Consider the following 12,686-nt stretch of genomic DNA (forward strand, 5'->3'; position numbering starts at 1 on the left):
GAATCGAACCGGCAACCTTCTGATTACTAGCCCGATTCCCTAACAGCTCAGCCACCTGACTCCCACTCTTACACATACACACAAACACACACACAAACGTACACACAAACATACACACACACAGAGGGTCACTAGGCTGTCCTGGAACTCTTCCCAGAGACCCATTCTCTGGAAAGTCTCACTCTACCTTGTAGAGTTCAGAACCAAAAAGGAGGAAATGATAACATCAGATCATCAGAGGGAGAACAATGTAAATGGGAATTGCCACTCTACTGGATCCCAGTACAGATACTGTATATGCTTCACCAGTGTGGTAACAATGGTTTTGACAGTGGTTCTTCAATGCAAATCCTCAAAAAGATTATTTTTGTAGCATATTGCATCTGGTGTGAATGAATTGACAGCTAAATGATCATGGTTTCTCTGTGCTAGCCTATGCCCAGGTTACTGTGGGCAGCAGTACTAGCTACCACAGCATACCAGCATTCTGTCCTTAAAAACGTGATTAAACAAAGTAAGAGCTTCTCCAAATTCTTCTACTCCCGAGAATGATTAGTATTGAAACTGTCTGATTGGAGGAGTCAGACCCTGAGGGAGGAGCCTGAAGGCTCCGGAGATCCTGGGGATGGGGATCATTCAGTTCCAAACGCTATGTTTGGGGAATGTGCTTCCAGGCTCCCTGACTCAGCTTTCACACTCCTTTTGCTAATTGGGGCCCATTGTACTTGCAAATAAAGGAACAGCTTAGAGACTGGTTAAACAAGTTTTACATTTGGTCTTGGGTACCTAATATCATCCTTCACCTAATATCATCCTTCGGTCAACACATTTCTCCTACAGGCGTTTCATTTGTGTGAATATTTAGACATTGTGTGAATAGAACTTGTATTCAGACAACACCATAACATGTTCGATTTGAGTAATTTCAATTTTGGCCTGGGTGTGATAAGTGAATAATAATGAGGGAAATCCATGCAGTCCAGGGGATTGGCAGTCCAGCACGCTAATGTAGGCATGCTTCTTCCCCAGGTTCCTCAGGATGAGTGGAGTGGATACCCAGGGGATAAGGACGAGGAGATCCCGTGTAGAAGGATGCGCAGCAGCAGTTATGTGAAAGCCATGGGAGATGACGAGAGTGGCGACTCAGACACCAGCCCTAAGACATCACCCCAGAAGGCAGTCCGGCCCGATGCCCTGGTCCTCAAATCAGTCCTGCATAGGCCCCATATAGATCCCCAAAGGTCGGTCCTCCTGAGCAGGCCTATGTTCATGTTTAATTTAATCTTGTTTCATGAGGCTTGGATTTTGTTATTGAGTTGACTTCACAAACTGTTACATCATCATTACCTTACAATAATGGTGTAGACGGAACAGAGGGAATGTTGAGATTGTGTTCTACTCATGAGAGCTCCCTTTGAATTTACCTCATACGATTATTCCTTTTAATAGATGCTACAAAGGGATAACGGTTGCTTTTGAGTGATACATGTCCATTAGGGATTGTGTGCCTTTGGTAAACATTTGCTGCATCACTAAAGAAAGATTTACTCTCAAGCTTTTCCAGTTAAGTAAAGCTTGATCTTGACAAAAATTGTAATGACAAGTATAAAATAATCCTTTTGGTTCCAGCAGCCAATATGGCATGTGGATTATAAAATAAAAGATAGTCCCCATTTCAAATCTTGACCCAAACGACCAACTAAAGATGTTTCATTTCAAGCATTTAACCCTTTTGCCCCAGGCTTTCTGCTCGCTGTTTTTATCCCCTAACCACAGACTGTTATCTCTGCATCCAATCAGTCAACAAAAAAATGTGTTGGACGTTATTTGTGTCTTCCTGCTGTGTGGTTGTTGTCCTAGAACCTGCCTCTGTCGCCTCTGTGTACAGTGTAGCGTCAAGCTTTTATTTCTTCCGACCAGGATGTCTCTGTGACCTCTGTCTGAGGTGACAGTTTTCTGAAGGGGACATGCATTATTTAGACATGGCACTTGATGTTGCTTGGCAACTGAGGAAGAAAACAGTCTTTTTTTTACCATATGAGTTTCAATGCACTTTTGACAACCTTTATTAATGCATCAAAGTCAAAGGGTGCTGATTTGAGCCTTTCCAATTGGTTTGGTGCTGCTTGTATGTGGAGTATTGGATGCATGTAATATCAGGTAAAGTATGCTCTGTTGAATGCCACAGTCCAATGACGGTGTCAGTTGCTGACCTTTTATTATCTGTTACTTCAATATTTGCCCAACATCTTAACCAGCCAGTGTGCCTCATGTTATCACAGCGCTGTTGACTAGGCTGTGGCAACACTGCCACATCTCTCCAATGAGAGAAATGATGTTCATAGATAGATAGATTGGTTGTAGGCACAAGGAAATGTTTCAAAATGATGCATGGTTACTAATAAGAGACACGTTTTTTAGATGCAACAGTGTTCAGAGACTTGACATTTGGCATGCGTGGTAATGTGCATATCTGACTCAGCAAGTACAGGAATAGGTTACTTTTCTACTTAAACTTTTTACAATTTTGTTCATGAATGACAGGGAAAATGCATCAATTTGGTAAAAAAAAAGTATCAACATGGTGTTCTGCCTGTATTGTACCTTTTTATACTGCATCTTTGTGTACAATTAGGACCACATTGTATCATATAAGCCTTTATTCCACTGAGTGACTGTTGTCTTGCTGTTGAATAGAGTCTCTTTGTAGCTTTCAGTCTGATTGTGACTCAGTGGATGTCTCTGCTGTCCCTCAGAGATGTTCTCCAGCTTATTGTTATTCTGGTCTGCCTCACAAATCGTTCTTCCAGAACAGGACGGATGTTTGTTTCTGGAAGGTTCAGAATGCAGGCCGAGTCACAGTGAACACTGCAAACCTTGGGAGGAGTCCGGCAATGTAGTTGCTCACCACCACTCCAACTCTTTCTCCCTTTGTTACTAGAGCTTATTCAGAATTCCTCCGGGACTACTATCACTTTCTGCTTTTGTCCCCCACACAAATCAAGCCTCTTGTTTCCAGGACTCCACTGGAGAATTTAATCATTCGTTATTATGGATGAGCCAAATGCATATTGTTCCCCAAATAGGTGACAGAAGCAGCCTGTATAAATGGTGGGGATAGTGGGTAAAAATGGTGAGACAAATCACCCATCACTTTGGGTTTGTGGGGGCTGTGGACTGCATACTGTATCATCCCAGTTCAAAGTTGATCCCAATAAGGCGGCCGGCTAATGTGGAGAGATGAGTCACTCCTGTGCTAGGGTCGAATTCTCCACGCAGAGAGAACCGAGGCCATGATGAACACAGACACACAAACAAATCCGAGTTGTCTTTTTCATGCGCTCGTCCTCTTGTCTGTCTCTGTTCAGCCAGAGCTACCACTTGCAAACCACCAGAGACATGCGTCCCCACCCCAGCGTCACCCTGGACCCCGCCACCACCTACAACCCCCCTCAGTTCCGCTCACGGAACCAGAGCTACATGCGAGCGGTCAGCACCCTCAGCCAGGCTAGCTGCGTCAGCCAGGTGAGTCCTGCATAGGCTTTTCACAGAGAGAACCTCCTCCTACGCTCTCGGAGGAGAGGAGGAGAAAGGATTTCTAGGTCCCCCCATGTGGATAGACACAGTGGAACCCTCAGTTGTACCTACGATGAAAGCTTATGAAATAGCATAGAAACACATACATTTTAGATCTGAAGGCATCGCAACATAATGTTTGTTGACTCGTTGTATAGAAATATCTTGAGGTGGACAATATGTAGTATTTTGACTGTAATTGGTTACACTTTATGGCAGCACACTTTATACTTTGGATGCTAAGAATCTCATACAGCCTTTCAGACACTGTTTGCATGCAGTTATAATGTTTCTATTGTACTTAAACAATATTTTATGCACTGCATGATGGACCAGTATAGAATAAATTGATTCAGTGTTGGTCTTGCTCATACAACCTTAGGTTGCCAGATCAAGAATGGACAAAACAAGATGATTTTATTATTATGACCTGTGTGGACTCCAATGGAAATTCAGTCTGCATGTTGTTTTTACTGTTGTGCCGTTTCTGCTTTTGATTAGGTTCTTGAAAGGACAGCTGCTTTCCCATTTCCCTTGTAGTAAAATATATCTTTTACGACTTACAGTTGGATAGTACCCAGTGAAACAGTATACAAAGTAATAAACTGTTTTTCTTCCTTTTTTATTTGGTTGTTATCTGCTTGTTCTTTTGTTTTGTTTTTGAGAACATTTTAATGCAAAGTTCAAAGGTCGGAAATTGACAGTGGTATTTTGTCCATGCTAACACTCCTTCATATTCACTGTACAAAGGGCAAGAGTCAAAGTGAGAAAGAGAAAGGAAGAGGAAAAATTAAGGACTGCTATTCCTGTTTTTGTCTCTCAGGTGAGTGAGACTGAGATCAATGGCCAGTTTGAGTCAGTTTGCGAGTCCGTTTTTAGCGAAGTAGAATCCCAGGCCATGGAGGCCTTGGACCTGCCTGGCTCGTTCCGCACACGAAGCCACAGTTACCTGCGTGCAATTCAGGCTGGGTATTCCCAAGACGACGACTGCTTGCCTTCAATGACATCCTCCACTGTCACTTCAACTCTCAGATCCACAACAGGTAACAGTATGCCTAAAATCCCCCCCCAAAACGAGAGAAGGGTTAGAAAACATAACCTCATACATTATATACATGCGAACATACCTGACATACCTACATATGTACAGTGGGGTACCCTTGAGCTTGAGAGATGCTGGGTTGAATGATTCCAGTCATTTCTTTTGGCTACTGTTGTGTGTTGTCTGTTTGTTTTGCCTCCGCATACCCTTGAGTGTTCCGATGAACTTGCTTGCCACGTTCCTTTGCACGATCCACGCATCATAAGCTGGGCTTCTGATTGGTCAGGTGCGGTGGTGCAGAGCTGGACCCTATGTAGAGGGTGGGAGGGTCTCACTCAAACCAGTCTGATGAGAAGTCACAACCATAACGCACCACACCAAAACACAACACAGGACATCCACAGTGACCTGACATGGCATGTGTTACAGGAACAGGAGCTGTTCTGAGCATGTGATTCTCTGTGGCATTATATATGTCGTTTGAGGAGACTGTGTGAGTCATGTAGGGTGAGGCTGAGTGAAGGAGAGCAGGTGTTGGGGGAATACTGACCAGTCACAGTCTCGGAGCATTTGTTGACCGATCACAGTCTCAGAGCATATGTTTTCTGCTCCAAGGAGACACTAGTCCTCCTTCCCCTGCTCTTGTTTCCTTGATACACAGTCTAAACACAGCTCACACAACACAAGGGAAAGGGGAAAAAATCTAAATCCTCATTTACTCAACATACGGTAAGTGGTCAAACTCTGGAAAACACCCACTGTGCTGGTTGCACAAAGAAGCTTATCAGTTGAGTCAATAATCTTCAAAAATGTTGTATTCTGTTGCATAAAACCAAATAGCCTGATTGGTCCAGATAATTTGGGAAGCCTCTCGATCTACATATGGAACTGCTCCATTACTTAGAGATGTAAACATCTCCAAAGTTCCCTAGCATCGTGTTTGTGACAACTTAAAGCTAGGCGAAGCTTAGCAGCTTTTCTGGAAATACATAATTATGATTTAGCCAGATTTTTATTACCTTTTTTTGTGAGACACAGACAGTTTTTAAACTAAATTGTCAGGAGTCTACCGGTTGCAACAGAGCAGTTGCTGGTTTTTAACATTCAGGTATTCATGGGTGGTTTTTTATGCAACACATTACACAGTATCATCATCATAACATGAGCCTAACTGGTTCTTTGTGCAAACAGACCCTCTTTGATAAAATCATTTGGTGTATGCCTGAAAGAGTAAAGCTATGAACCCTATTGAAATACCATAATTAAATAGGAGCAATTTTAAAAATATTATAACCTGGATTTTGATTTCTTGATACATTGATTGAATCTTTTTAAAATTGTCGACTGCTGTATTTTACTTATTTTCTTGGTTTCTTTCTTTTCTTGTTTTATCTGGAAATTTGTTTGGTTATCTTGTCATGCTCAATTGGGTTTGCACACTCAGAATCCCTCAGCCTACGATGTGACTGAAGTTCTGAGGATCAAGGAGTGCTCTCCAATCCCACTGTTTTACCTGCTGAAATTTCTCACCAAATAAGACCTCTGCTCCAATTCCATCTCACCTCCCTATTGGCCCACTAAGTCAGTTGGCTCTTAGACTGGACGTCAGTTCTGCTTAGGCCCATATGCTTTCCAGCACTGTATGCTTTCACTGCCAAATTGTGACATTGTTTTCCTGGTATTATCTGCTTTGGTGTTCTATTTGAAGCACTTATAGAGGGACATAGAGGCCTGCAATGAATTAATCCACGGTATTTTACCGGGAAGGACACTTACTGGCTGATATTTTGAAGCAAGCTCTTGCCCTTATATTGTAATAAATCCAAAGTGAACAGCAGGCGAGTCTAGTGGGCCCCTGAATGGGAAGGTATACCATGATGCCCTATTGGGGCAGAAGAGCAGCACCCCCTCTCCCTTTGACCTGCCGTCTCTTGAAGGATAACCAGGGGGACAGAACAGCTGGAGACCTCAGTGATGCCTGTCACAGGTATTTTAATGTCAGCACGCATACATATATCTATGTATATGTGTGTTTTTACACTGCCTTCTCAGCAAAATCCAACATTTATAGCAGATAGCAAACATCCCGTTAAGACATAGTCCAAACAATCAGGGGTCCAAACAACTCACAAAACTCGAGAGGCTTTGAATTCCTTTGTTATGATTTACTGAATTAGTACGAGTGGCAGTGGGATGAATGTTGATAAGACCAAGCCTCGATGACTTTTGCGAGTTGTTTCCAGTGTCTCGATCTTTTAAGTGTGCTAAAATCACCTCATTAGTACAAATGTCTTGATTAAGCTGTACTGCCCAATCAAACTCGTAATGTTCTCATACCGCAATGCCACTGTCTCAGTACTACTGTGAGAGCAGTGTGTGTCTGCAATATAGTTATGTGTTTTTTTTTTTATCTGAATTTTTGTTTCCATGAAAGTTGACCTGTGTGTAGAACACCATGTGGCAGGGCTTGTCCCTTGGTGTGGAGCGTTATCAGCTGTCTGTGACTGTGGGATTGCAGCCTCTCCCTGGTGCAGCCCTATAGGGAGGAAACTCAACCTCCACAGGGTCTCACCACATGGTCCAGTCTGGATCTGACATGTTCAATAGGGTTCATATCTGCTTCCTGGCCCGATGACTTGAGTTGTGATCCTTTCATTGCCTTTTCATCCTTTCTTTTGCACACATAAGAAGCATCCGATGAAAATGAGCACGGAAACATCCTTCAAAAAGAAATGTTTGGACAACAATGGTACTCTTGAGAATGGTTTTGTCATTTTAAACCAATTGGTAATGATGGCTTGTACTAGCAGCCAACAGGGTGTTCCTTTCTCACTGTGCTGTGCGTTGGAAAGATGAAAAGACTCTTGAAAGTTGCCGTTTATTGAGAGGAGTGAGAAGGCAGTGTAAAATCACCATGAGGAGCCTACAGTATGTGAGTCTAAATTCATCACTCTATTGGCTGAGTGAGCCTAGTTTAAGAAATGTACTTGAGATCATTTTTCTGTTCCTAAAGAAAAAGATGGTACTTCAGAGTGTCTTTTCCTATCTTTTCCTGAATTAAAATGGAAATTAAAGACACATCCATGACCATAAACACACCTATTACCAAAGATAAAGCACACTAGACAACATATTATCAATTTTTTAAACGACAGGTTGAAAGCTCTGGGGCACTCTAATTTAAATCAAAGATCCAATTGAGACCCATTCAAAATCTTGCTAAGACTGTGGTCATTTTTTTTCCTCACATACTGTATGCTTTATGAGCTATATGTGTGTCCATTTTAGATTCAAACATGAGGCATCACTGTGAATTAACACTCCAGCTGTTCCATCTTTTTAAATGTCCATCTATTTGCATATTCAAATTTGTCTTCCAGAGGGATATGATGTGCTGGATGGCACCTCTTTACTAAACGAAGACATGATAGACGATGACGACGGAGCCAGCTCTTCTGCTTATGTGGAGCTGGAGCGCCTGGAGAGGGAGAACGCAGCAGCTCGGAGCCAGCATAGCACCAGTTCTACCGTAACCGCCATATCTGTCCCCCCGGCGTCCCCTCCGGTCTACAGGGTCCCGGCCCCACCTCCCATTGCTGCCCCTGACCCCCCCATACCTCAGGCCATCCAGGCCTTCAAAGAGTCTGCCAACATGGTGGCCGCCTTCAACATGCAGTGGAAGGAGGAGATCTCAGCCATGCGCTACGAGCTGGCGGAGCTGCGCAGGGACGTGTGTGGCGAGTTGAAAACCTTCAACAGCAACTTCTTCAACTTCACTCAGTGCTACAACATGTGGACCCTCTGCCGAGAGACGGGCAGCGACAGCACCACACAAACTGAGGGCCGGGTGTCTGTGGGGATCCAGGCTGGTGCCAGTGGGCCTGTCAGGCAGAACACAGAGGACAAGTCCGTCATGTGCCAGCCGGAACCGACCCCTTTCAGCATCATGGACCTAATGGACCCCCCCCGCATCGAGATCACAGTAGACACACCAGAGGGTTCGGGCAGCCCCACCAGCCCGGCCAGCCCCCTCAGCCCCCGGCCGCTGGAGGACTCCACGTGGGACAACAACAACAGGAAACAGAGGCACCAGAAGCGCTCAGATGGCCGCAGGAGTTCCAGTCTGGAGCTCTGGAGCAGGAAGTACACCAGTGGGCCCATGTCATACCTGTCAATGTCATTCTAATCATTCCCATTCTACATCGGGGAAACATAATGAAACCATCCAAAAGAACCAAGGAAGGAACCAGGGTATAAAATCCTGAACAGAGACAGGGAGGGCAGTGTTGTCTGTAGACATACCTTCATCTATGCAGACACATATATGTTAAAACTCTCATATAAGGAACTAAATTGGTAGTTACACTTTGTAATTGTTAGGCCATTATAAATTAATGCTTCGGATGGTTCATTTCGACTACTTTCCGGGGGAATGTAAAATATATTGATGCAAATGTGATTGAAATGAATCCCTAAGTGCCAATGAGTGGCCCCTCTCTATTGAGTCTATTGTATTCTTCTCCATTTTGTAGCTGATGAAAAATAGTCTCACGGCCACGAGTCAGCTGTTCTGTTTAAACTCAGTAGTGGAACCTCTCCACAGATGTTCACCAGTCTGAGGGGAATACAGGCTATTGTTGAGTGACGGAGCGTCACACCTTTCTGATCAGAGTGATGAGGGGAAGAACTGTGCAATAGACCGTACACTTAGAAAACAGATACTGCAAATTATCTGATTAATTAAACAAATAAAGCTGAAGTTTATTTAGCTACAAAATCTCAACACTATTATCAGTTCCACCACACTAATTATGGGGTGGGATGAAGTCACTAGAAGTCCAGATACTGTTCTCTCTGCTCTGCCTATGGGGAATGTAGGTTACGCATACCCATTCCAGTTTCTCCTCATGTAGAAACATTACCTGAAGCACCTAAATATACTAATGAGATACTGTGAATCATTTTTTAAATCTTAATTTTATAATGACCAAATCAAAACAATAGAAATTCTATTTATTAATAGCCTAATTAAAAATCTATCAAATAGTGTATCTAATACTTCCCTATCCATTGCTTGTCATTTCGTACACATTTTTGTTTATTTTAGTACATGTTTTTGGTTGTAAGAAAAAAAGGCTTTTGGAAAGTTTTTGATGTTGGAAACATACCAAAGCTGTAATTTTAGTCTTGGGTCAACAAAGATTACCTCACAACACAATCAAATTGAATTTTAAAAAATTCAGTGAATTGGAAACATGTTAAATTTGGTGTGCCCAAAGTTTATGTTGTTTATCTTTAACATTGATCCAACATTACAATCTCAGGTCAGGTTCTCCACTAGATTAGGCCCAATACCAAACTTATCTATAACGAGTTATTCCATGACCAACCGTTCCTTGGTGTCCACCACAAGACAGAAGAGTAAACAGGTTCAGTTTCCATTGTCTAAGTATGAATGTATCATTTTCTTTTCTATTCCAGCACAAATTCAGCATAAATGTTTGAACTCTGTATGTATATAAATGTACTATTTTTGTATAGATTGAAAAGAATATAACATATAAATATTTGTATCATTCATAACACCATATTGTGTTCTTGATCTCACCTCAGAGGACTTAATTTAGTTCTAAATGGAACTCTGCACATTTGCACTAGTTGTTTTAATCGTTAAAACTTTTGTTTTCCCACTCAGTCATTCCCTCTGTGTTCACCATGTCATGCTGTAAGTTGTTCTTGTTAGTCTATGTCTGAGAGACAATCAGAGCCACTAAGGGGGGTTGTCCTGTCTACCTCTCCAACCATGACCCTAAAAATATAGTACCTGTCCCCTGAATGTACACACGCCTCCTTAACTAGTGAGCCAGGCTCCATGGAAACCTTACCGGGTGGAGTCCTCTATTACCTACTAAATTAGGCTTGCAGTGTTGTTATTCATTGTTAGTCACCCCCCCCCCCCCTTCCCCCAAACACTCATGTCCTTCATTGTCATACCATAACAACATGGCGTACCAAAGTGATGGCTGGGGTCCCGGGAGTTCTCCAGGATGCGACCATGGAAGCATGTGTTCATTCAATCACAGCCCCGATTCAATGTGAAGCTTTTGAAGACTTGTTGCTGTCTGCAGAGTTGAGGGTTTAACTATAAGATCTCTCTCAAGTCATCTTGCACAACCAAAAGACAAAAGTGGAGTAACGAATGGCCCTTTGGAAGAATGATGGGGTCAAAAACGGTTACATCAAAATAGCAGCCACATAAATAGAAGATACAAAAGATCTGACCAGTTAGATGTCCCTCTGCAAATGGAACTGGATGTCCATGTCAAAGACTCAGGTCAAATACTCAATGTATTGGGTTTTGGCCTTGATGTGTGATGTCATAGCACACAACCTGAGGGAAGTGTCAAGGGTTTTTTGGCTGACTCTCCTGTGTGGCAGCACAGGTTCAACTCTGTCTATAATCTATGTTGTATTGGAAAAGTACAGCAAAAGAAGGAGCATTATATTACTGGGATTTTTTTTTTCTCTGTCTTTGCAATACAGGAGGTACAATTATACTGGCCAACATCTAATTTTTGTTATTGGGCCAAAACAAAAATATCTTGAACGTTTCGGAATGTGTTCCTTAGTTAACAAGCCACAGGTTGGCAGACAATTCCTTGTCATGTCAGAGAAAGGCGTAAGACTGTAAACAAATCAGCCTAGTTTGCATTTTAATCTACAAAATGCTGATAAATTTGTTTTACGGATGATTTTGTTAATATTCCCTCTTTTTGTTTTGGAATGATAGGGGAGAATGCAGTGGCATCTCCTCTTGCAACCTTCCCCGTTTCCAGGGGAGCTTGAACTAATTTAAAGGTGCTGAATCGATGATAGAGACAGGTCAACTCACGATGTCTCAAAAACTACATTCATTCATTCTATGCAAGTCCTTTGTTCTATTGTTTGTTTGAGGTTCGGTTAATAATTGCAGTTGTTCCGTTTGTGTCCACCCTGTAAGTCACCAACACTGGGAAGCACGCAATGAATCACCAAGTGAATTTTCCAGAGACTTTAAAAATAGCTAATCTTTTGCATGATCCTCAGGCAAGGCTAAAACACATTTAAATTTTATATGATCTTGTTCAGATAAATTAGTACATCTTTTTATTTATACATTTTTGAGTTGTTATGACCACATACATAAATGAAACTGATGTTTGAGCTTCCTTAGTACGATGGCACAAAGCTGAGAGTAAACTCATCCATTAATTTATTAATTATGCACTCCTCCAAACCTTTTTCTTAGGCACATGACTCTATTGCTCCAAGTGACGAGAATGTAAGTGTCACATGTTCATATAAAATAACTCACATTGTAGAATTTGAAATGACCGTGGAGCAACATTCTACATATTATTCATTGTAACTAAATGTATCAAAATAACATTTGGTAATTGGAAAAAAAAATCCTAATTGAAAAACATTTGTTAACTGAAACATGTGAATCACTTCAAAACCTTTATTGAACTCATGTAAGGAAACTCACCCATAGATCTATCAGCTTGATATACAATTTTTACTTTTTTTGACGAAAACAGCTATTACATTCCTTAAATTCTAATATAAGTGTAACAACAACAACAGCTACAAATATAATACATTGGCTTTGAAAAGATGTGCCTAGATAAATGAAAAATCTATCAAACTTGAGGCTCGTTTTCACTGTATGATGCAACCTTTGTATCATGACAATAGATGGGACCATGCCCAAGATAATGCACTTTTTCTTTTTTTTTCACAAATCATACGGGCAGAGTTTTTTGTTTACATTTTACCATCTTACAGAGATCTGACCCAACTACTGTGCGGCCATTTTGGTGTCCATTCCTGTAGATCTTGTTTTTGGGATTGGATTCTGCAGTTGGTTTTGCAGTGATGTAAAACTTCTTGAATATAAATTATTTTGTACCCCTCCTGAAATATTGTCCTCTCATACTTATTCCAGAATTCATAAGGGAAATGAGGAGGGAAATCACAAGTTTTAGAGCTATTAGACTGTGATTATTGTAAATCATGCTTTTTTTAC

At 41.7% G+C, this 12,686-nt stretch overlaps 1 protein-coding gene across 6 annotated transcripts in view; it reads left to right on the forward strand.

The window, feature by feature from the left end:
• The window catches only part of dlgap2b (discs, large (Drosophila) homolog-associated protein 2b), a 52,463-nt gene that overhangs the window by 28,762 nt on the left and 11,015 nt on the right, over positions 1-12,686 (forward strand). For 4 of the 6 annotated variants that reach the window (XR_009930885.1, XR_009930886.1, XR_009930887.1 and 1 more), the window contains exons 4-6: positions 1,030-1,241; positions 3,369-3,525; positions 4,400-4,619. Coding sequence is in view for 2 of the 6 variants with exons in the window: in XM_062466927.1 (XP_062322911.1) it covers positions 1,030-1,241; positions 3,369-3,525; positions 4,400-4,619 (589 nt within the window). In the remaining 4 variants the exon portion in view is untranslated. Of the gene's footprint in view, positions 1-1,029; positions 1,242-3,368; positions 3,526-4,326; positions 4,620-7,998; positions 10,580-12,686 lie in introns of those variants that run through there. The other 2 variants (XM_062466928.1, XR_009930888.1) reach the window with 2 other exon arrangements.

The sequence above is a fragment of the Osmerus eperlanus genome, chromosome 8, assembly GCF_963692335.1.
Source record: "Osmerus eperlanus chromosome 8, fOsmEpe2.1, whole genome shotgun sequence".
Lineage (NCBI taxonomy): Eukaryota > Metazoa > Chordata > Actinopteri > Osmeriformes > Osmeridae > Osmerus > Osmerus eperlanus.